Source organism: Setaria italica, chromosome VI (assembly GCF_000263155.2).
Source record: "Setaria italica strain Yugu1 chromosome VI, Setaria_italica_v2.0, whole genome shotgun sequence".
Taxonomy (NCBI): Eukaryota; Viridiplantae; Streptophyta; class Magnoliopsida; order Poales; family Poaceae; genus Setaria; species Setaria italica.
The window spans coordinates 34644772-34669541 of NC_028455.1; the positions used below are offsets into that span (position 1 = coordinate 34644772).

Here is a 24770-nt window from a genome sequence, read left to right on the forward strand (position 1 = left end):
TGTGTTTGTTGCTGGAGTGTGTTTGTGGAGTCCTGCCGTGGAATGGAATGGACTGTGTCGGAGCTGCGAAAGTGCAGTGTCTGAAGGTGGCCACGACAGTGCGGTGCAGCATAGAGTGGCGGAGATGATTGCTGTACCTGTTCGGTATTACCTGCTGTTCTCTGCACGGATGATGACTCGAGTCTTCTTCCTGTAGCAGTCCGTGCTCGAAAATGTGTAGCGGGCCGGAGTTGGCGAGCACGGCCCAGGCTTTTGCTGTGTGGGTTGCTCGGGCCTATAGATAGCAGCTTGATCTTACTTAGATGCAGCTACAGCCCAACAACATAAATACGGAAGGGACGGGCAGACCACATACTACGTAGTACGTACTGACTGACTTACAGGTCTTTCTTTGTTTTTGCTTTTCCATTCCATATGACCATATATAGTGCACTATAATACATAGTATGATTTCGTGATTTTTATAATAAGAATTTAATAATTTAAAATAGTCGGCTCAAGAAATTTTAATCTAATTCGACATTCTCAGATAAAAGATTAGGTTGATTATAGTCATGATTTTAAATTCATTGTATCAACACTTTGTATCTGTTTTTTTTTCAAAAACCATGTTTACGAATTATTATTTTATACATATATATGCATTTAAATATTTTAAAAAGTTGATTCAAGAATCCACGGAGCCTAATTCAACATTTCATATAAACTAGTTCAACATTTTATATAAAAATATTGGTGTAGTATATCCAAAATGTTGAACTAGTCCGACCAAAATGTTGATTATTAAAAATAATAAAAATATATTTATACGGGATCTCATCGTGTTGGATTATTGTCAACAGCGCATTTGAAGTTTGAACTCCCAAATCCGTTCTTAGCCGGTGCAAGTGACACGTGCAATGGTGCTGTTGTTCCCGCTAGCGGCGGAGCTTAGTAGGGATTAAAGGGGACCATGCCCCCCTCCCCTACCGACCCAACGTATTTTACCACTAAATAAATAGTTAATCCGACACTGTATATTGATGTTTAACCGTGTAGTATCGGCTCCTCCCTAAATCTGTGGTCAAGCTCCACCTCTGGTTCCCGCTGATCTGTTCGATTGGTGCTGCTACTCCCGTAACAATCTCAACTGTTTAATGAAGAACCGCGTTAACCCGCGACAAGCGACCAGTCGTCCAATACAAAACTGTACGAAACTGCACGATCTTGCTGTGCCACTGTGAGTGAAACTGTAACTTTTGAATGGATGTCCGTTTCAAATTTCGTTTGTACATTTGAGCTCCGCGCGATGAGACGAACAAAACTAGACCCCACTTGGATATGTTTTGAAGATTTTTTATATTAGTAGCAACTTATGTGTAAAGGTGTGATTGGAGATTATTAAAGGAGTTACTACCATGCATATATTAAAGTTGCTATCCTAGAAATATACCGAAGTTGTCACATGGTATGTACATTAGGTGGTATCTCAAAACTATATTAAATTTGATACACAATATGCACATAAGCTACAATCGCAAAAAAATATATATGATAAACATGTTACATAGTATTAAAGTATGTCATAAGTTGCTATTAGCAGAAATATATTAAAATTGTTACTATGCACATAAATTAATATCATATAATCTGTATCATTATGTAAAGGTGTGAACAATTTGTTTGCACAGAGTATAATAACTTATCTACTGTATCCGATAGTAATTTATGTAGAGACAATGTGGTGACTTGTTTAGATAGTTTAGTCTTCATAATGGTAAGTAATACGAATATAAAATTTATTTGTGTAGCAATTTATGTACATAGTTTGTCGAGAGGTTTACACATAAGTCATCACACCCTTAATATACAAGTAGTTACCACACACTTAATATAAGTTGCCAGTATATTAAAAATATTTTAAAATATATCGATCATGGGTTTTATTTTGTAGATCTCAACATAAGAAACACAGTGGTACGAATGGAATTGAAAATGGATACTTCATAAGAAATAAGAAAGTTATCATATCGTAGCTTCAGTCGCGCTCTCGTATGAAAGAGCGACCCGTCAGCTTTTCCTTTAATTAAGTTTTCTCCGCAAATCTCAAATATTGAAAGGCACATGATAACCAAATTTAATTCGGCAGATGTATAGCTAGCATTCCCGCATCTGTGACGTCCAGCAACTGGAGATGAGCCTGATCGAACCCACTGGCGGGCGGCGCTTGTCAGAAGCCTTTCCGTGCGCGCGCGCATTGCCGCCGGCCGGGCTGCGGGATGCCGGCGGGATCGGCGGCGACCCTGCGGTCAGAACTGGAAGGCGGTGGCTGCCGTGCACGGTGTGCCACGTGCGTGTTTGGCAAGCACCGTGCCTGCTTCTGCTTGGTCACCCATCGGACCTGGATGACCTGCAAGCTAGCGGCACGACGACAAGGGCACGTGCACGCCGCGGGTGTGTGTGCATGCACTTGCACCCTTGGCCGTGGCCGGCCAAGTTGGACCAGCATCTGTACGTCGCTGCGTGCGGCGTGCCTACGTGGCAAACTAAACCAAGCCGACCGTCGTCCAATTCAGGGAAGAAAAATTGTAAACACGAGTTCCAGGCGCGTTACACGTACGTGCTACGCGACAAGGCGAGGGTGGGTAGCTACCGATTTGGATGAACACCAGGTTGCATTGCTGCCACGCAAGCAATGCAACAAGCCAAGAACGGCCGGCCGGAAAGTACAGCTAGCGAGGGCTAGCTGATTCATCCAAACACCGTTCCGCATGCCTATGCCCTGCCTCCGACGGCATGCTGCAGCGGCAGTTCCAATCCCACATCCCCGTCCGTCCCTGCAGGCCGTTCCAATTCGTACGTTATTCAGAGACACCTACGCACGCACGAAACCCTAGCTAGCTACCATGAAAGTCAGGGCGAGCTCTGCAGAATTCCCGACCTGAGACCGTGCGTGCACACGCAACGCAGCGGTTCATTTTGGATCGGAGCTGCAATTTCAGACCGGTGGCTTGCTCATCCATCGGTAGTGTCTTCCCTTCCCGTAATGGCACCGGCCGGCGACGTGTACTCCATCTCACTCTATCACCATAGTACGTAGCTCTGGATACGGCACTTCGTCTACTGTATGTAGCTAGATAGAGTAGACTTGTTGGGTTACGTGTAGCTTGCAAGCCTAATTTAGGAAAGGAGACGCATCAAGTAATAATTAAGGACGCGTTTACCATATTTAGGTTTGAAATCGAGAACGGCTCCTCGTCAGCTAGCTGTTGCAAACGGCGGCTCAAACGGATTTTGTTTTCTTCTTCTCTGCGCATGTACAAGATACATGCTATGCTATGTATTTGGACTGAGAACACTACTACGATCTCTGTATGCAGCTAGCCTAGCTTGATGCCAACGTACAGTGCAGGCTTTGCAGAAGATGCACTATAGAAGCTGCATGCAGGTGGCAGCTGACAGACCTAACTTTTTTTAATTCAATTTCCTCCTGCCCATGCTGCTTGCATTTATCGGAAGTTGACATCGGCAAGCAGGGTCAAATGAGGGCTCATCATACGTACTCTCGCATTCATGGACCATCCTCCATCTTTTTTTTTTTCGAAAAAGTTTGACCATCCTCCATCCATGCATGATCAAGCTATAGATGGACGACTACACGCTTACGACCCTGCTTGGCGGCGTACCTTTCAGAATCAACAGCTCATCACTTCATGTGTCTCAAATTGCAAGTCTCGTTTTGATTTCGTACTAAATCAAATCTATCTAGCTTCGGTTAAGAGTATACAAATACTATAGCATCGAACCAGTTTCACTAGCTAGATATATAGATCATAAATATAATATAGCGTACTCTATATGATACTGAAGGTGTTACTATAAGTATTTTTCTACAAATTTGATCGCCGTTTTAGACAAATTTAACTTTGTACAAAGCTATAACAACCTACAATTTTAAACCATTAAACACATGTATCTACACATATTGTGCTCCTCGTCCACTGGTAATTAATTTGTTATGAGAAACATTGTTTCTGCTTTAATCTCTAGGCCGGCTAGATTGTGTCTGTGTGCATGCATATGCATTATAATTGAGTATGGGCGTGGCAGATCGAAGACGAGGTCATCACTTCACTCGCATATGCATGGATACAATGGTGCAGTTGTTTGCTGATGAGCCAGTAGTGAGTACTGACAACTTAACTGATGAGTCGTATGCCAAGCTGCTGCCTACATGTACACATCTCAACTGAGCTGTACTGTGCTGCTCCGATCCAAGTCAACGCTAGCTAGTGTAGCAGGAGTACTAGATGCAGAGATGTGTTGCATCATCAGTCATTCAGCCCAGATGCAGATGTGTGTTGCATCAGTCATTCAGTCTCTTGCTACTTGCAGGATAATGATGGCACCCAGCTCCAGGTTCTAGCTAATAGATCAGAATCGAAGGAGACAAGTGTAGCCTTTATGGAAGAAAGAATCTCCTATAGCACTGAAATGTTTCTCCATGCAGTTTCATTCTCTCTCTGTTTATTTTGTTTCTTTTGAACAATCAATAATGCATGCATTTCCCTTGGCTGCAGGTAGGGAGGGTACCATGTGCTCGTGCAGTGGATCGGAAATGCAAGCAAACGGTATATGCATACCAGTTGGTCATGGATCCACAGATTGTCTCCATCGATCTCTTAGCTTGCGTAGTATGCGTTGCCAAACGTACGCGAAGAGCGCAGAGCGGCCGGCCGGCCGGAATTGAAGACGACGATGACGGAAGGCGGCTAGCTGCTGACCAACCACCCTGCGTGACGCCCGCTTCTTTACTACCAGCTGCTTTGCTCGATCTATCATCTATTTTTTATCTTTGGGCTGTGGCTTTTGGAAAAGCTGTTGTGAGCTGTGGGCTATGGAAAAGCAGCTGTGAGAAAACAGCTGTGGGAAAAGCAGAAGACCATTTGGTTAGAGGAGCTGTGAAACTATGGGCTGTGTAAGAAATACCTGTAATACCCCTAAAGAAATAACTGTAGACAAGGAGTGCGGCTTACCAGATGGATGGATGAGCAGGGAGCGGCGGATGGCTGGCCGACGGCCGGCAACCGAGGGCGACGGGCGGCGGGGTGTGGCGGGCGGCCGGGGGCGCCGGGCCGGTGACCGGGGGCGCCAGGAGGCGGGCCGGTGACCGAGGGTGGCGGACGGCGGACGACGGGCGGCGGGGTGCGGCAACCGGGGTCGTCGGGCGGCGGCCGTCCGGGGAGCGCCAAGAGGCGGGCCGGCGACCGGGGGCGTCAGGAGGCGGGCCAGCGACCGAGGGCAGCTGACGGCGGGTCAGCGGATGGCGGACGGCTGGCCAGCAACCGGCGACCTGGGGCGACGGTCGGGGTCGTCGGGCGGTGGTCGTCCGGGGGCGGGGTGCGACGGGCGGCCGGGGGCGCCGGGTCAGCGGAAAGCGGACCGGCGACCGGGGGCGGCGGATGGCGGGCCGGCGGACGGCGTCCGGCGGCGACGGGCGGCGGGGTGCGGCGATAGGCCGCCGATTGCGGCGCGCAAAGAGACGGAAGGGTATGCGGGGAGGAGCGGACAGACACGTCGGGAGAAATAGATCGGGAAAAAAAACGAATCGTTACCTTCATAATCAGTGGCAGGTGGGTAATTTTTTACCCCAAAAGCACTTGAAAGCAGGGGAGAAGGTGCTTTTGATTTTGTAATAGAGCAAAAGTAGATTTTGGGCAAAAGCACATAGAGCTTTTAGGCTCTTTGGTTGGCTTTTGGCTTTTGCAAAAGTAAAAGTAGATTGGAAAGTCCAACCAAAAGCACCCTAAATATGGAGGAGAGCTGCAAGAAGTTGTAGCTTGATCCATCTATCGCCTGCCTCCCCATGACTCCTCCATCTATATGCTAATTAACTCTGAAATCACTACCGGAAACAGAAAGTTCGCCGAGTGCCGGGCACTCGGCGAAGGTCCAAAAACACTCGGCAACGCATTTGCCGAGTGTAACACTCGGCGAACCAGACTCGGCGAACTTTCCCTCGGCAAACAGGGGGCTCGCCGAGTGTCATACGTCGGGCACTCGGTGAAGCTTCGCCGAGTCCCAAAAAACACTCGGCAAACATATTTTTGAAAAAAAATAAAAAAACAAAAACTCCGGCCGCCGCCACCACCGGCCTCCACCACCTTCACCACTGCCGGCCACCACCACCGGCCTCCACCACCGCCACCCGCCACCACGCCGCCTCGCCACGGCCACCGCCCACCACGCCGCCTCGCCACGGCCACCGCCCACCACGCCGCCACGTCCGCCGGGAGAAGGGGAGGGGCAGGCCGCGCCGTCGCCGAGGAGAAGGGGAGCGGGCGCCCGGCCACCCACCACCACCCGTCGAGGAGAAGGGGAGGGGGCCACCACCTGTCGCCGAGGAGAAGGGGAGGGGGCGACCGGCCGCCGCGCCGGATCTGGCCTGGAGGGGAGGTTGCCGCCGCCGCATCCGGCCACCACCACCACCTCCACCACCACACCCGCCGGCCACCACCTCCGGATCCGGGGAGAGGAGGGGCGGGCGGCGGCCAGATCCGGGGAGGAGGGACGGGCGGCGGCTGGATCCGGCCACCACCACCACCTCCACCACCACGACCCGCCACCGCCGCGCCAGATCTGGCCGGGGAAGAGTGGGAGCTAGGGGCGCCAGATCCGGCCTGGGGAGGAGAGGGGAGGGGAGGGGAGGGAAGGGGAGGATGTGCGCCGGGAGGGCCGGCCGCCGGCGGGGAGGGGAGGGGAGTGGAGGATGTGCACCGGGGGAGGGAGGGCCGCCGGGAGAGGGAGATAGGGGAGGAGGAGGGGGCGGCGTGAAGGGAGGCCAGGGGGAGGAGGGGGGCGGAGCTAGGGGAGGAGGAGGGGGCGGCGTGAGGGAGATCGGAGGCGCGGGTGAGGGGGGGTTTGTGGACCGGGCGGCCGGTAGGGTTAAAAAAAGGTCGCCGGTGTCCTAGGTGGACACTCGGTAAAGGTTTTCTTTGCCGAGTGTCTACCCTAGGACACTCGGCAAAATTTTTTAAAAAAATTAAAAAAATATCTAATAGTTTCAAAAAAATACCAAATTTTCACACAAAATAAGATATGTTCTCTACTGACTATACAAAAAGTTTTGTAGTCAGACCAAACTCGACCGTCACTTCGACTCTAAATTTTATCGAATCCTTCTCAAAGTTACTATTCTTCTTCTGAGATGCTTCGGTTTGTAATTATCGTACATGATGAAATGTGCAAAACCTTCTCAATTTTTTTCCACAGCTTTCACGTATTATATCATCACATAATTACAAATCTCATGATTTTCAGACTTTGCTTGCTTTTTTTACAATTTAAAAATATTATTGCCACACGTTCATGGTCGTGTTTCCTGAACAAGATGTTCAAAATTTCTTTTTATTTCATGGGTCAGGTCTCAAATTGGGCCAAATAACATGAATATCATTTTTCTACTCATTTTGTTCCATAATTTGAATCACTTGCAGTTCAAATTTGACTTATACCAAAAATTTCCTTGAAATTCAATTAATTAAATAAATATAGCAAATAAATCCAAAAATATACCAAATTTTAACATGGAGTACCATATGTTGTATGTGGGGAGTAGAAAAAATTTCAAGGTGGAAAGAGGAAAAAAAATTATTTTTTTGCCCAGTGTCAAAAAAAACACTCGGCAAACCCCTCTCTTTGCCGAGTGTCTTTTTTGACACTCGGCAAAGCCCCCTCTTTGCCGAGTGTTTTTTTGACCCTCGGCAAAGAGGGTGGTTTGCCGAGTGTTTTTTATTTGACACTCGGCAAAGTCCCGATTTGCCGAGTGTTTTTTTTTGCCGATTGTTTTTAGCTTGGCACTCGACAAAGAGCTTGTTTGCCGAGTGTCCGAAAAAAACACTCGGCAAAAAAATACTCGGCAATTTACGGTTTCGCGTAGTGAAATATAATGCCCCCGGCTATTTAAGACTGATAATTGGAGTACCGTCTATTATATCTAGCACACGAGTAGACGACGACTGTAGCCGTCTCGTCGTTACCTAGGTTAGTTGTCACACGCACTGTGCATTATTGTAGTGCCAGGTACGCCACTCCTACTTGCGCTAACCCATATGTGTAAGCGTGCAGAATCATAGTAGTGGTCATCGATCAAAAGGAAGATGGATGGATGCATGGTTTAATTTCCAAGCTAGTTGGAGCGAAGAATTTCTATGATCATTCCTTAGTGCTTATCTACACATGGAAATTACTATTGATTAACGACGATCAAACCCAAGACCATATATATGCATGCCAGACGACCAGACAGGATCATCAGAGAGCTACGCAGGCAGATAAAGCGAGCATGCACCGGCACAACGTATATACTGTTACTGGCTGACAGCAAGCATATCCAAAGGACTGGCAGCAGGACAAGCATAGCTCTGGCGTCGACGCCGCCGCCTAGTTTGAATTGAACGTGCGCAATACAACCATGTTTTGGCGTCTGTGTGTGTACACGTAGCTTTCAGTCGGTCGATGGAGCTGCCGAACCAGGATAAGAGAAGAGATGAACTATAGATAGCTCCATGAGTGTACCCGCGAGATCCGGGAACGAAGACAAAACTTCATCAGCTAGCATTATTGCATCTTTTCTATTTCTTCACTGATTACTAGTTAGCTAGCACGTCAGATCAATAGTATACATATGCCTGCTGATAATACTGTTGCCCATGTCATTGCCGGATGGAGCGAGGAGTAGATGGCCGGCGACGAGCCAGAGCGGGCAGCTGCAGGCGATTTAAATGGGGGATGGCCATGGACGGCGGGAACGAGCACGTTCGGGGAGCATGGCCCCGGGAGGATGTGTCCTTTCTCATGGCGGCAGTCTGCAGGAGCAGCACAGTATTTGGTCTTTCAGTCTCACATAAGCTATAGCAGTAGACTTCACATTATTTTTTTTCTCAATCGTAGTGCGCTGGCTCTAGAGATAACTGCATGCGTAGTGAACAGTGTAGAGATCGAACGAACGAATTTACACTGACGTGACTGACCGTAAACCGTACACGTATGCAATACGCATGCAGCAAGCTTTCTTTGTCAATACATGAACATTGAATACATCAGAGTATGTGTGGATGGTACCTAACATTGCCACAACTAAAATTACACAAAATGTGCAAACAAAATTGAAGCCATGCATGTAAACACGTACGAAGTGAAGTGACGAAGCACCCGATTGGAGAGGCTAGCTCTCGACTTGTCTGAATCTCCGATCGATCCGGCTGATAGCGATGAGAGGATGGCCTCGATCGACGGCGAGTTGACCAAGTAAGCTAGTGGCGGTGCATGCAAATGCAAGCACTGCACGGCGGCAATTGATCATCATCATCAATTGATGCACCGCCGTGATGGCCCAAATATGGGCGCGATCTCACGTCGTCGTTGCAGGCGCATGCTGCCTATAGCAGTATAGCCTGGAGCCGCCAGGATCTCGATCGATCGGATACTGATATGTTTCTTTTACAGCCATTATTAAAGGATAAGTTTAAAAGATAACGCTATTTTGTTGACGGGGGAGGATCGGATAAAAGACGTCGAATTTTCCAAAGAAATTAAACCTATCCCTATATCCTTTCCCGTTGCCGTTTAAATATGGCGGTGAGTGAGAGTGTACATTGTTTTATAAGAAAGAATTACGTCATATATACGGCCACGGCCACACCGCTTTTATGCGTATCGTCAGCCTTTGTCAATTAATGACAGGTAGGATCCAGACCGCACACATATGCCATTGACTAGCATGGTTGGTTGTTGTAGTGCCTAGTCTGGACTCCCATCTTCTTTTTAATATAATCTGCAGCTCTCTTGCTCGTTTAGTTTTTGACGAAATTGAGCATCGGTGGCATAGACGAAGAGTTATGATAGTACTACCTCCGTTCCATAGTATTTGGCGCTGGTTATTACTTTAATTTTAAAGTAACCAACATCTTATAAGGAGGTGGTGCATCTAATTAAACTGGTGGCGCCGGCATGGATACAAATTTTTGTTATATATGTCTCTTAATTAACTACGAGTTAGATAAAACCAAATGGGCTGTCCTACTTCCTAGGAACATCTTTGTCATTACCACCACCACCGGGGAAGAGAGACTGTCCGGGAGGATTTTAGGGTTTATTACATGCCCAGAACAGAGAAAAAAAACAATTGGAAAGAGAGAAGAAGAGATCAAACAAAAGTGATTGGTTCTTCGTTAGCAGTTGGGAAACGATTCCATTCGCCTTAAAACTCCATCTCCAAAGACCTACGGATTCAGATTAAAACACATACATGCCTCTGCCCTCTGCCTTTCCTTTTATATATATCCATCCATATCTGCATTTGGCTGCAGAGATACGCACACACACATACGTACAGACATCATCTATCGGTAGATGCACCGTGTGCCGAGTGCCGACCACCGTTCACCTTCATGCGCGTATATTAGGACAGGGTAGCGACTTGGCCGGAGGCCGTGTCGTCCGTCGTTGTTGCTAGCTAGCAGCTATAGTTTCTAGGCCGGCGATGGAGTACAGGGAGGCAGCGGCAGCTGCCGTGGTGGAGCTGACCGAGGACGAAGGGTGGTGCGACGTGGCCACGACGGCGGGGAGGAGGGAGCCGCCGCCGCTCACCCACGACGACAACCGCGGATTCCTCCGCATGCTCCGCGACAAGAAGGAGAGGTCCGATAGGATCCGAATTATCCATGCATCACCATGAATATAATCTACTGCCCATGCATGCATGTATATATGAATATAATCTACTGAATCGGTGATCGACCATGGATGATCATCATCAGGCTGGGCGTGGAGGCGGCGAAGGTGGAGGTGCGTTTCGAGAGGCTGACCGTGGAGGCGGACGTCCGCGTCGGCCGCCGCGCCGTGCCGACGCTGCTCAACTGCGCCGTCAACGCCGCCCAGGTATACCTATCGTTGCATGCTGCTGGCGATGTGTTTCTTCTGCTTGCTTGGCTCCTTGGCTTTCTTTTCGATCTGTGGCTTCGTCTCTCCTCCTTCCTCGGTGGGGTGCATGCATTGCAAGCTGCAACTGCAAGACACTTTCTTTTTCAAAGACTTTTTTCTTTTACTAATTTTTTAGAGAGAGGAGAGAGGGAGGGATGTGGATTTGGTGAGGCACGTCGAATGGATTGAGCTTTTTGAGCAACAAGTGCATGAGTAAGGAGCTCAAGAATCTAGTTAGTTAGTTAGGATGCCCTTGTGCACCGTTAGATTACCTCCCTCTCCTTGCCGGCAATAATGTGTATTATGCATTATTTTGTGATTTGCATAAGATTTTTTAAGGCAGTGTTAACTTTATAGCCATTCATAATTAACACGCTGGATGAGAAATCACCAAAATACAGAGGGAGCACTTGTTTATAGCGTTTGGAATATAATACCATCCAGCAGCTGAAAATCCAAGGAATTCTGCACTTGTTTATAGCGTTTGGAATATAATACATACCATCCAGCAGCTGAAAATCCAAGGAATTCTGCGCTTGTTTATAGCGTTTGGAATATAATACCATCTAGCGTTTGGACAAGTAGAGTCTTGTCGAGCATCAGCAGCAGCTGGATCAAGCTGCTGTTCCTGCCATAAATTCTTCAATATCCTGCTAGAGGAAGGAAAGGATGCACATACACATGCAGGACCACATCTCCATACAATAAATACGGTACATAACTCAACTGATCGAGCAGCGTCATGGGCAGGAGGGGCTCTGATGCATATCCAGCTCTGACGACAGGCCCCATGACCTGAGATTTTCGACGGCACAGAGAGCCAGCTGGGCCCTGGTTAGGTTAGGTGAGCCTTCAACAAACCCACGTCTGGTTACCTCAGCCAACCTTCAACAACCTACGTAATTCCTGGTCCTAGGAAGCAACGCAGGCCTCAGAGTGAACGTAATCATAAGCTGGTGTCCTGTGTGGCTGTGTGATCCGGCCGGTCCGACCTCATAAACTTAGTCAACAGCGGCAACAACAATGACGAGGCCGCCTTTAATGCGAGCTTGTCTGATGGCCCGGCCTGCTGCTTGCTTTGTTGCTTTCCCCTGTGGACTGTGAAGGAAAGGAAGAAACAGCACGTCTCTGTTAGATTTCTCCTAATGATTTCCCCTTCAAAGTGATCAGTCATGACTGATGATGTTTCATTCTCTGACAAGATTCTCGTACCTGAAACTATCAATGCGCGACGTGCTACGGTCGCCCAACGGTAGCTGTAAATGGTCCCTGGCTTCACTGTAGCAGAGTCTAGCTAGCATCGAACTGACCGTGTTGTGCTTTACTAGCAGGGTTGTTTCCAGCCTAAGGAGATCCAACACGTGATTGCTTCCAACATACCCCTTCAAACTTTCTTAGCCCTTCATTTCTCAGCACACAGCAATCCATCATGTGGTGAATTATGCACTTCTTTTCCAGAATGTGCAGCAAGCCTAGCATAGCAAGGTAATCCAGGACTACCTGTGCCCATTAAGATTCACAGTTCAGAAATTGCAGCGCACAAAGACAAATACATGGACTATGCACAAGCCACAGTGCTATGCAGAGCTGGTGGCATGAGCACAACAAAATCGCAACAGTACTTAGGAAGCCAAACGTAGTACAACTGATAAAAAGTTGATCGAGAGAGAGGATAGGCAAATCTGCAGCCTATTTTAGCCAGTTTGGATCGAGCACGTGGACTCTAATCCAGAATCAAAAGGACACTACATCTTTGTTATACTGCTGTGTGCTTTAGCAAGAACTAAAATACATTTGTCAGCCATGCATGTGTTTGTTTTCCAATTCAAAGTCGATAGGCCAACATGTTTCTAAATGAGATTTTATTTTTGTTATGCAGGAATTGGCGACATCTGTTCATATGTGTGTTACAAGGAAAAGGCCTATGAGAATCATAAATGAAGTAAGCGGGGTCATTCGACCATCAAGGTAAATGTCACCATATCTTTCACTAACTGCCAACCGTTCTACCTGAAAACTAAGTACTTGAGCAAATTTAGCAGAGAAATACTAAATACAGCTGTATGAGTTTGTTAGCATTTTTGTGCTTTCCCTCCTCTTCGTCTCCAATAAAAAAGTCCCTTCTGTCTAGTCTAGCACTTGAGCATCTATTGTCTTTATTAAGATATTGAATTTTTAAACCCATTCTGTCAGGATGACACTTCTTCTAGGAGCACCAGGTTCAGGGAAAACAACATTTTTAAAAGCATTGGCAGGAAAATTGGATTCTTCTTTGAAGGTAGACTAAATTACCTACTACATGCTATCAGAAGTATTTGTTAAAGAGAACGGGGGGAAATGAGATAACCTGACAAAAATGCATTTTTCTTAATGACACAATGATTCAGTTCAAAGGAAAGGTACTGTACAATGGACAAGAAATGAGTTCCTCAACACCGCAGTACCTGCGTGCTTATGTTAGCCAGTATGATCTTCACCATGCGGAGATGACAGTAAGAGAGACGATCGACTTCTCTTCCAAGATGCTGGGAACCAATAATGAATTTGGTAAGACATCCTCTTGCATATAGTAAGCTATTCATTTTGAACATCATTGCAATGTGCTGCAGTTAACAGTAATGCAGACACTGTAACTCAAGAAGGAAGTATGGATAGAATGTTCAAGATTTATCAATTTTTCCATGGCACAAATACTGATACAGTCGTGTTTGCTTGGAATGATAATCTCAGAGATGCTAGGAGAAGCAATAAGAAGGAAAAAAGGTGTCATCAACAAAGTCGACCAAGATCTTGATTCATTCATTAAGGTAGTTTCACAATGTATTACTTCGCTTCTTGTAAAACTGGATTATATTTTGTTCAGTTACTCAAAAAACTTTCCTCTGAAGGCTACCACCTTTGGAGAAGGAAGCAACCTTACAACAAACTACATTATCAAGGTAACTTGATTACTTGTTCAGTTTGCTATATAACTTGACAACATAATAGTAACAGTTGATTATATGCAGATACTTGGCTTGTCTGAGTGTGCTGATACCCTAGTAGGAGACGAGCTGAGAAGAGGAATATCAGGAGGGCAAAAGAAAAGAGCCACAATTGGTAAGCATAACACTTCTCAATCAGTCAAGTAAAATACATATATAGCTATAGGTTTTGTATAGGCAGCACGTGCTTTGATCTGAAAGAATGCATAAAACCCTAAAAACAGAGTGCTTATAACTATCAAGCCAAATGGAAAGCAGCTAGCCAGAAAGTTAGAATGGGGAACAGAGTAAGGAGAGACTTAACTGGCTAACTGAAGGAATGTTTGAACTTGGAATCAAGTGGTAATATATCAGAATTATATCCTCGTTTTCCTGTACAAAAGTATCAAGTGGGAACTTTAGTAAGATGATATGCTCAATTTTTCTACCATAAAAAGGAACCAATATGTCAAGATCCAGGAGCAAATAGCATGAAAAAAATAGTAGCTTTCAATCAATTGAACTGTGGAAACGTTATATTATAGTGGCAATAGTGTAGTATATTCTCCCCTTAATATATTGAAACTCAACAATTAATTCCACTGTATCAGACCAAGCATCGATCAATGTGTTATAACTAGATAAAACTAGGATTTGCGTGCATTCTCGCTGCACTATATACTTTCTAGTAGTGACATTCACATGAGACTATGAGAGAGCATCCCACGCAAATCAATATGCCAGTAACATTGAAGAAAATTGTAATGAGATGGTGCCAACTACCGAGAAGTTTGAATACTGACATCATGGTTGACAGTTTTATTTGCAACTTTATTAAAATGATTTTTTTTTAAATGCAGGGGAGATGCTAGTTGGTTTTGCAAGATGTTTCTTTATGGATGATATATCAACAGGTCTAGATAGCTCCACCACATTTGAGATCATGAAATTTCTCCAACAGATGGCACATTTGATGGATCTCACAATGGTTATTTCCTTGCTGCAACCACCTCCCGAGACATTGGAACTATTTGACGACATTATACTTTTATGTGAGGGGCAAATTGTGTATCATGGTCCTCGAGAAAGTGCTACAGACTTCTTTGAAACTATGGGATTCAAATGCCCCAGCAGGAAGAATGTAGCAGATTTCCTTCAAGAGGTACTCAATTATTAAATGTACCTAGATGGCTTACAATTCCACGCAGTAGTGCAAAATACCAGTACTCTGCAATATATGTACTTGTGCAAAATAATGTAACATTTTTTCTCCAATTGACCACTAACCAGGTAACCTCAAAGATGGACCAAAAGCAATACTGGGCTGGTGATCAAAATAAGTATCACTACCATTCAATTGAAAAATTTGCAAAAGCTTTCCGAATGTCATATCTCCCTCGACTAGAAGAAGAAAAACTGTGCAGTTCAAACAGTACTGGAAAGAACAAGGAAGTAAAAATGAGTGCAAGTCGCCAGATCTCCAGATGGAATATTTTCAAGGCATGCTTTTCAAGAGAAGTATTGCTCCTAAAACGGAACTCTCCGGTACATATATTCAAGACCATACAGATAACTGTTATGGCTTTGGTGATCTCCACACTTTTCCTGAGAACAAAAATGAGCCACAAATCCGTAGTTGATGCTAATGAGTACATGGGAGCGCTTTTTATGGCTGTTGTGATAGTAAACTTCAATGGCATGACTGAAATTGCAATGACAATAAAGCGACTTCCCACCTTCTACAAGCAAAGAGAATTACTAGCATTGCCAGGATGGGCACTCCTTTCTTCTGTTTTCCTTATTAGTATCCCGATATCACTTGTTGAGACAGGCCTTTGGACGGGCTTAACCTACTACGTGATTGGATATGCATCTTCCCCTATCAGGTACTCATCTCTTGACACTTAGATACCTAATGATCTCTGGTACTCAATAGGACAAAGTAAGAAAACTCCCTTGCCTATGGCAGGTGCATCCAGCACTTTCTGGTACTTTTTGCCATGCATCAAATGTCAATGGCCCTGTATCGCTTCTTAGCGGCCATAGGAAGGACACAAGTGATGGCCAACATGCTAGGCACTGCAGCTCTGATAGCAATCTACATACTTGGAGGCTTCGTCATATCAAAAGGTTAGATGATTTAGCTTAGCATGCACCATGAAGCATGAGGATATGACATACTCCGTAACACAGGATAAATGTTTTGTTTGCAAATAGTTGCTCAAAAGTTCTGTACATTGAAACAGATGATCTCCAACCATGGTTGCGCTGGGGATATTGGACGTCCCCATTTACCTATGCACAGAATGCAATCGCCCTCAATGAATTTCATGACAAAAGATGGGCTACAGTAAGAACTAATTTCAATACTTGGTTGCTAACTATATACCAGAATATTCCTTTTCAAATTACACTAAGATTCTTGATCTTCGGTATTGATAGGAATTTTATTATGCTGATGCAACCACTGTCGGAGAAGCTATTCTCAAGATCAGGGGGCAGCTCACGGAGTGGCACTGGTACTGGATTTGTGTCAGTATTTTATTTGGATACTCACTGGTCTTCAACATCCTCACCATATTTGCGTTGGAGTTCATGAACTGTATGTATACCAATCTATCACGAACCTTGTAAATATTGAATATAAATGAAAAAAAGATAATTATATGTCTTCTTTACTACGTGCAGCTCCACACAAGCATCAAGTTAACATCAAGACCACAAAGGCAAACTTGGAGTACCACAGCCAGATGGTTGGAAATGGCAATTCGTCAAATGATAAAGATATCCTGCCATTTCGACCCCTCTCCCTTGTATTTGATCACATCAACTATTTTGTTGATATGCCTAAGGTAATCTCTTAACCACTTCGAACTTTAACCAGTAGCTGCATCAATTCCAATCACATATTGAAGAAAAGAATACAAATATCCCACCAGGAGATGGCGAAAAATGGAGTAACGGAGAAAAAGCTTCAGCTGCTACAAGATGTCAGCGGCGCTTTTAGGCCAGGAGTGCTAACAGCTCTGATGGGAATAACTGGTGCTGGCAAGACAACATTGCTCGATGTATTGGCTGGAAGAAAAACTGGGGGATATATTGAAGGAACTATTAAAATAGCAGGTTACCCTAAGAAGCAGGAGACGTTCTCAAGGATCTCAGGTTACTGTGAACAGAGTGATATTCATTCACCTAATCTCACTGTTTATGAGTCACTGAAGTTTTCTGCATGGCTTCGCCTGCCTTCAAATGTTAAACCTCATCAAAGAGACGTATGTGTATCAACCTCACCCCCTCTTTATCATAGCTAAAAGCTAGCACCTGAAACAATATTTCTCTTCAAATTCATTTCAGATGTTTATTGACGAAGTCATGAGTCTAGTTGAGCTCACAGACTTGAAGAATGCCATGGTGGGAATTCCAGGGGCGACGGGCCTGTCGGCCGAGCAGCGGAAAAGATTAACAATAGCTGTGGAGCTGGTAGCTAGTCCCTCCATTATATTTATGGATGAGCCAACCACTGGCTTGGATGCTCGTGCTGCAGCAATTGTCATGAGAACAGTACGAAAGACAGTAGACACTGGACGAACTGTTGTCTGCACAATTCATCAGCCAAGCATTGAGATATTTGAATCTTTTGATGAGGTATGAAGAAGCTTAAATGGTATATAATTATAAGTGGGTAGAAAAAATATATAATTAACACAATCAACTACTAAACATGGTAGTCCAGTGCTCAAGTGATGTCAGGGTGAGAAGGTACCAATTAATAGAATTCTTACGGCTAAAAACAGCAAAACAAGTTGGCCAAGTAAATAGTAATAGGGTATGTATGCAGTGTTCTATAGTGTTTGACCTAAAGTAGAAAAAGATCAAGGAAATGCATGATAACTGTCCTTTTACACGAGTAGGCAATACAAAATCACCTCCTGAATTTCTGCTCAATTTGGCCAATTGCAGCTTCTACTTATGAAAAGAGGAGGTCAGCTCATATACAGTGGATCGCTAGGACCACTATCTTGCAACATGATAAAGTATTTCGAGGTAAGATTGCCTGAGAACTATTTTTACTTGTGAGATGCAGCAGGAAGAAAATATTAAAATTACTTTTTACCAGGCTATACCTGGCGTTCCTAGAATAAACGAGGGCCAAAACCCAGCAGCATGGATGCTAGACATCAGTTCACATATAACAGAATATGAGATTGGAGTGGATTATGCAGAAATTTACCGCAATTCCTCCCTATACAGGTACACACAGTAGTACAGCCATAAAGCTGCAAATCACTTTATTATCTTAACTGACACAAAAAAAACTGGTGAAAGTGAATCTAATGGAATTCCTGGTGATTTCTGCAGGGAGAATAGGCTTCTAATTGATGAGTTGGAACAACCAGAACCAAACACAGAGGATCTACATTTTCCTCAGGGTTACTGGCAAAACTTCACAACACAATGCGTGGCTTGTCTGTGGAAGCAAAGTTGTGCATACTGGAAAAACTCAGAACACAACGTCGTTCGGTTCATAAACACTTTTGCTGTTTCAATCATGTTTGGAATCGTATTCTGGAAAATCGGCTCAACCATGTAAGTGGGGTTCTGATGCGTAACGATTATCTTTCATGAACACTTCAGTTATTGATGTCCTGATTAAGATTTAATGCGAATTCACGTGCAACAGCAAGGACGAGCAAGATGTATTCAACATACTAGGAGTCGTATACGGGTCAGCACTGTTCCTGGGTTTCATGAATTGCAGTATCCTACAGCCGGTGGTGGCAACGGAGAGAGTCGTGCTCTACCGTGAAAAGGCAGCAGGCATGTACTCCACCATGGCCTACGCCATTGCTCAGGTAACAACACACTTCACTGATGGATCTGTTTGTTTTGGCCTTCTAGGTAAATCAACTGTTCTGAATGCAGAAAGCTTATTGCACGAATTATGAACCGAGCTCTGGCTTTATGTGTTGCAGGTGTCGGTGGAGTTACCTTACATGCTGGTGCAGGTGCTGATCTTCTCGTCGATCGTGTACCCGATGATCGGGTTCGAGCTGACGGCGGGCAAGTTCTTGTGGTTCTTCCTGTACCTGGTGATGAGCTTCATGTACTACACGCTGTACGGGATGATGACGGTGGCGCTGACCCCCAACATCGAGATCGCCATGGGGCTGTCGTTCCTCATCTTCATCTTCTGGAACGTCTTCTCCGGCTTCATCATCTCCAGAGAGGTGCCAACTTTTTACTTTTCTTCTCCCCCCTAAAATTGATTGAGAAATTAACGGATCGAATTACCTGACGAACGGAAATGGGAACTGGTTGCCGCAGCTCATGCCCTTGTGGTGGCGGTGGGTGTACTGGGCGGACCCGGCGTCGTGGACGGTGTACGGGCTGATGTTCACGCAGCTGGGCGACCGGACGGAGCAGATCCTGGTGCCGGGGGTCGGGATGCAGACGGTGCGCGAGTTCCTGGAGGGGTACCTGGGCCTGCAGGACCGCTACTTCGAGCTCGTCACCTGCCTCCACCTCGCCATCATCGGCCTCTTCGCCTTCCTCTTCTTCCTCGCCATCAAGCACCTCAACTTCCAGCGCAGGTAGGGAAGGGGGAGGAGGACTCGCCCGCCACCGCCGCCGCCGCCGCCGCCCACCGATTTGGCGTGTCGATGGCTGCGAACGCCACACGTCTCCAATCACGAGACGGGACAGATGGTGACCGCATGCTAACAAAAACTGTAGAGGAAGCTGTGAAGAAGAAGAAAAGGGGGACGAGGACGAACCTGTCCCCGTTGCAAAGTGTGCATAGATTAATTACCACTAGTAGTAGTACAGAGGAATGGATTGGTAGTAGCTGTAGATTCACAAAGGGAAGTGAAAAGGATGTGGTACTGATTAATTACAGTCTGCAGAATGCAAATGCAATTGTGTTGTCGTTTGTTTCGACGTGCTCAGACGCTTCTGAATTTTCATCTCCTGCTGCTCTGTCGATCTATTGAACGGCAGGAACTCCTGCCTTTTCTGTTTCAGAAAAGCCTTCGGATTTTCAGAGCGAGATGTCTGCCGCTGCCACTGCAGCAATCGATCCTAGGTTGTGTGTGATGTCTGTATTAGAGAGAGGGACACACCACCCAGGTGCTGGATTTCCATCTTCAGATTCGCGTTTCGCATTGTGTGATTGGTAACGATCGTGGTAAAGCAGGCGGAGATTCAGGCGTGTTAAATATGTAATCTACATGTAACAGCTTTCCATCATTGTATCGCAGCAACTTAGAGCTGTTTAGTTAGTTTGGATAGAGTACATATCTTGTATTTAGAGATATCAGTCAGGTTGTTGCGTGCAACGGTGGAGGCTGTTTCCATCTCTATATAAACACAAAGAGCGGCCCCTTCCACCAAGTTTTACATGGTACCAAGAGCCTACCTCTGAAAGAATATATCTAGTAGATTAGATCCAATCCCATAGCGAGCTCCAGCGCTTCTCCCATGGCACCTATGCTCGGGCTTTCCATCTCTGAGAAGCTAGGCAAGAACAATCTTGCCCTCTCGAAGATGCAAGTCCTGCCGGCTATTTGCCCTCTAGAAGGGCTCCTCGATGGCACGGAGGTTCGTCCACCGAAGGAAGTCGACGTAAAGATCGCCGACAAAACTGAGAAGAAGCCCAACCCTAACTACGCTAGGTGGATCGCGCAAGATAGGTTCTGAGCTACCTGCTGACCACCATCTCGCGCAAGTTGCTGACACAAGTTGGGGCGGCGCAAACCGCAGCAAAGTTGTGGGCAACTGTGGACGAGATCTTCTCCTTGCAGATACGGGCACGAGCGGTCGACACTCGAATCGCCCTTGCTACTACCAAGAAAGGTAATTTGTCAGTTACAGAACTTGCTTATGAGATGGCGGCGGCTGGCAAACCCCTTGGCGATGATGAGCTAGTCGCCAACATCCTGACGGGCCTCAACATGGAGTACAATCCTCTTGTGTCAATATTGCTTGCGTGGGTGCAGCCCGTCTCCTTCAGCGAGCTTAAGGCTAAACTTCTGATCTTTAAGAGCCGCCTTGATCTCCGGCAAGGAGGCTCCCAATCGTCGGGGTACTCTGCGTCCAGGGGACGTGGAGGGTTCACCCGAGGAGGAGGAGGACGCGCTCGTAGTGGAGGCTCTGGACAATGTGGCCGGGGTACCGGAAACAAAGAGGCCGCAGCAGCAACAACTCCCAGAACAACGTCAAGGGAAAGAAGCCAAGGTACAATGGCAAGTCCCAAGTATGCTTCAAGGAAGGTCACGGTGTTGTGAACTGCTAGCATCGCTTTGATCCTAACTACATCCCTAATGAGAGGAATGTCAATGCTACCACACACGCGCCTATGGTGTTGAAACCAACTGGTACACCAACACGGGCGCCACGGATCACATCACTAGCAACCTCGACAAGATGTCCGTCCACGACAATATCAAATCCATACGGCAAGTGGGGCAGGTATGAATATTAACCATATTGGTCATGCTGTTGTTCGTACTCCTACTCGCAATCTTCATCTAAATAACATCCTCCATGTTCCTGAAGCTCATAAAAACTTATTCTCTGTTCATAAGCTTGCCACTGATAATCATGCTTTCCTTGAATTTCACCCGAATTTTTTCTTGATCAAGGATTAGGCCACGAGGAGAATGATTTTGGAAGGCAAGTGTGAGGGTGGCCATTATCCGCTACCTGGATCATGCAAGGAAGCATTTAGTGTGGTCAAGCCGTCACCATCACGATGGCATAGTAGATTAGGTCATCCATCTTTTCCTATGTTCAGAGAATTATTAGTGAGAATAAGCTTCCTTGTTCTAGAGATTTCAATAAAGAATCAATGTGTGATGCTTGTCAACAAGCTAAGAGCCATCAGTTCCCGTATCCTATTTCAACCAGCGAGTCTGAATTTCCCTATCTTCTCATATGTTTGGGGACTTGCTCCGACTCAGTTGGGCGCAAGAAACACTATGTGAGCTTTATTGATGATTTTAGTAAATTTGTTTGGGTATATCTCATCAAACACAAATCTGAAGTTTTCCAAATATTTCATGAATTTCAATCTCTTGTTGAGCGCCGTTTTAATCGCAAGTTTCTAACTATGCAAACAGATTGGAGGCGAGTATGAAAAACTTAACTCCTTTTTTAGCAAGGTTGGGATCACACACCTTGTCTCATGCCCTCATGCCCATCAACAGAATGGGGCGCTGAGAGGAAACATCGCCATATTGTGGAAGTTGGTCTTGCCTTACTCTCCAATGCTTCCATGCCCCTCAAGTTTTTGGATGAAGCATTTCTCACTGCTGTGTATCTCATTAACCGCACCGTAGCAAGATCATCCAGTTTGATACCCCTCTTGAGTGACTATTTCAAGAAAAAACAGATTACTCCATGTTGAGGATCTTTGGTTGTTCCTGTTGGCCAAACCTCCGCCCCTATAATGCTTGAAAGCTTGCGTTCAGGTCCACACGGTGTGCTTTCCTTGGCTACAACCATATTCACAAAGGCTTTAAGTGCCTTGAGATCTCTACCGGTTGCGTGTATATTTCTTGCGATGTCATTTTTGATGAAACAGTGTTCCCCTTTACCAAGCTTCATGCAAATGCCAGTGCTCAGCTACATGCTGAAATTAATCTTCTCCCAACCTATCTTCTGCCATCTACTTTTCCTTTTGGGAGTACAACAATACAGCGTACTGATTTGGTTAATGATTCATCTAATGAAATTTTGCCTAACAATGGTGTTTCGGAGGTGTTATCGCATGCTGCTACACAGGACAAGACAGGCACAGGGATCGATGGTGATCTCCCTGCACCTCGGACTGGGACACCAGGCGTATCCGCTCCGGAGTCCGCGCCTGCGGCACTTGGTGCGTCGTCCTCCTGGCTCGATGACACCCCGCTCCAATCGACACCCGCCCGACGCGTGCCGGACCGAATCCCGGCTTTGCCACGCCACCTGCTACCAGGGCTCCATGTGCTCTGCCTGGGGGCACGGACACGCGTCCGCCATCTACCGAGGCGGCAACTGATCCTGTGGATCCCACGCAACCTTAATCACCCGCCGCGTCTAGGAACTCGCCTGCGCGCCCTTCCTGACCGGATCCGATGCGGCTCCGGCGCCTATGGCCCATGTCCCTAATGAACCAAGACGAACCAGAACTCGTGCACAAGATGGGATTCGCAAGCCCAAATCCTACACTGACGGCACCATTAGGTATGGTTTCTCAGCAATTTCTACTGAACCTACAAGTCTCTCTGAAGCTCTTGCGGATGCCAATTGGAAAAGGGCTATGGATGTTGAGTATGATACGCTTATGAAGAAAAACACATGGCATTTAGTTCCCCAATCTGCTGGAACCAATGTGATCGACTGCAAGTGGGTCTACAAGGTAAAAAGGAAACCGGATGGATCCATTGACAGGTACAAAACCCGGCTAGTTGCGAAAGGGTTTAAGCAACGATACAGGATCGACTATGAGGACAAATTTAGTCATGTAGTAAAAACAGCCACTATTCGTCTTGTTCTATCTCTTGCAGTCTCTAATGGATCGAGTCTTCGCCAATTAGATGTACAGAATGTGTTCCTTCATGGCTTCCTTGAGGAAGAAGTGTTCATGAGGCAACCTCCTGGGTATGAAAGTAAGAATCAACCACATCTCGTTTGTAAACTTGATAAAGCTTTATACGGTTTGAAGTAAGCTCCACGAGCCTCTTATGCTTGACTAAGTGCCAAGCTCCAACAACTCAGTTTTCAGCCATCTTGAGCAGATGTTTCTCTTTCTTTTTCAACAAAGGAGGAGTTGTGATCTTCTTGCTCATCTATGTTGATGATATTATTGTTGCAAGCTCTTCTTCATAGGCCACGGCAGCACTGCTCAGCAATCTCAAGTCTGACTTTGCCTTGAAAGATCTCGGTGACCTTCACTATTTCTTAGGCATTGAGGTGAAGAAGCTGGAGAAGGTATTTAGTTGACACAAGAAAAGTACACATATGATATATTGAATCAAGTTGGGATGGCCAAGTGCAAACTGATGAATACACCTATGTCTGCTCTTGACAAGTTAACAGCATATGAGGGAGATCCGCTCGGTCCTAATGATGCGTTGCAGTACCAAAGCATAGTGGGGGCATTGCAATATCTGACATTAACCCGTCCAGATATATCCTATGCAGTCAATAAGGTATGCCAGTATTTACATATGCCTACTACTGTTCATTGGAGTGCAGTCAAACGAATTCTACGGTACTTGCGGCTCACATCCAATACAGGGCTAAGGATACATAGATCCATGTCTACTCTTGTGAATGCTTTTTCAGATGCCGACTGGGCCGGTTGTTGTGGCGGAACCGCCCAAATTAACCTGACTAAAATGCATGGAAGTCGCCTGACATGCGATTATGCACTTTAAGCAAGTCAAATTGGTCGACCGTCGGATTTTCTCCGATAAACCACGTAAACAGGATCGAGAAGCATCACTCACGCGAAGGTGAGTAGCACAGAGATTACAACATTCCATCATGACAACATAGTTCAACAATTTATTACATCATAGTTTTTGGAAATTCAAACCGAAATTTTTTAGGGTTCGAGGTCAAATTAAAACTAGCGGAAGCTTAAACGTCGATACAAGATATCATGACAGAGCCGATCATGACATCAAAAACTCCTTCCTTCGCCATCCGAGGAAGGATCCCACTCGACGGTCCAGCCTGGAGGAAGCTGGGTCGGCCAAGTGGTACCAACACCCAAGCTACTGACATTACCTGAAAAAGATTAGCCACAACAAGGCTGAGCAACTAGTACTCAGCAAGACTGACCCGTCGGAAAGACGCGAC

At 46.0% G+C, this 24770-nt stretch overlaps 1 protein-coding gene and 1 long non-coding RNA gene across 2 annotated transcripts; one reads left to right on the forward strand and one right to left on the reverse strand.

The window, feature by feature from the left end:
* The first annotated feature begins 10335 nt into the window (after positions 1–10335).
* On the forward strand, positions 10336–19937 carry LOC101776136 (ABC transporter G family member 45). The gene is made up of 22 exons (XM_012847115.3): positions 10336–10680; positions 10800–10920; positions 12842–12930; positions 13156–13240; positions 13350–13509; positions 13693–13769; positions 13851–13901; positions 13971–14061; positions 14786–15087; positions 15216–15811; positions 15895–16055; positions 16172–16275; positions 16368–16527; positions 16614–16777; positions 16865–17197; positions 17280–17570; positions 17886–17969; positions 18043–18176; positions 18285–18512; positions 18607–18778; positions 18899–19153; positions 19251–19937. The coding sequence occupies exons 1-22, from the start codon at positions 10523–10525 to the stop codon at positions 19518–19520; spliced, it is 4086 nt and encodes a 1361-aa protein (XP_012702569.1). The 5' UTR covers positions 10336–10522; the 3' UTR covers positions 19521–19937.
* LOC111257630 lies at positions 11411–12312 on the reverse strand. The gene is made up of 2 exons (XR_002678177.1): positions 12175–12312; positions 11411–12060 (listed from the first exon to the last, which is right to left on the reverse strand). It is a non-coding gene; the product is annotated as an uncharacterized LOC111257630 (long non-coding RNA).
* Positions 19938–24770: the final 4833 nt, after the last annotated feature.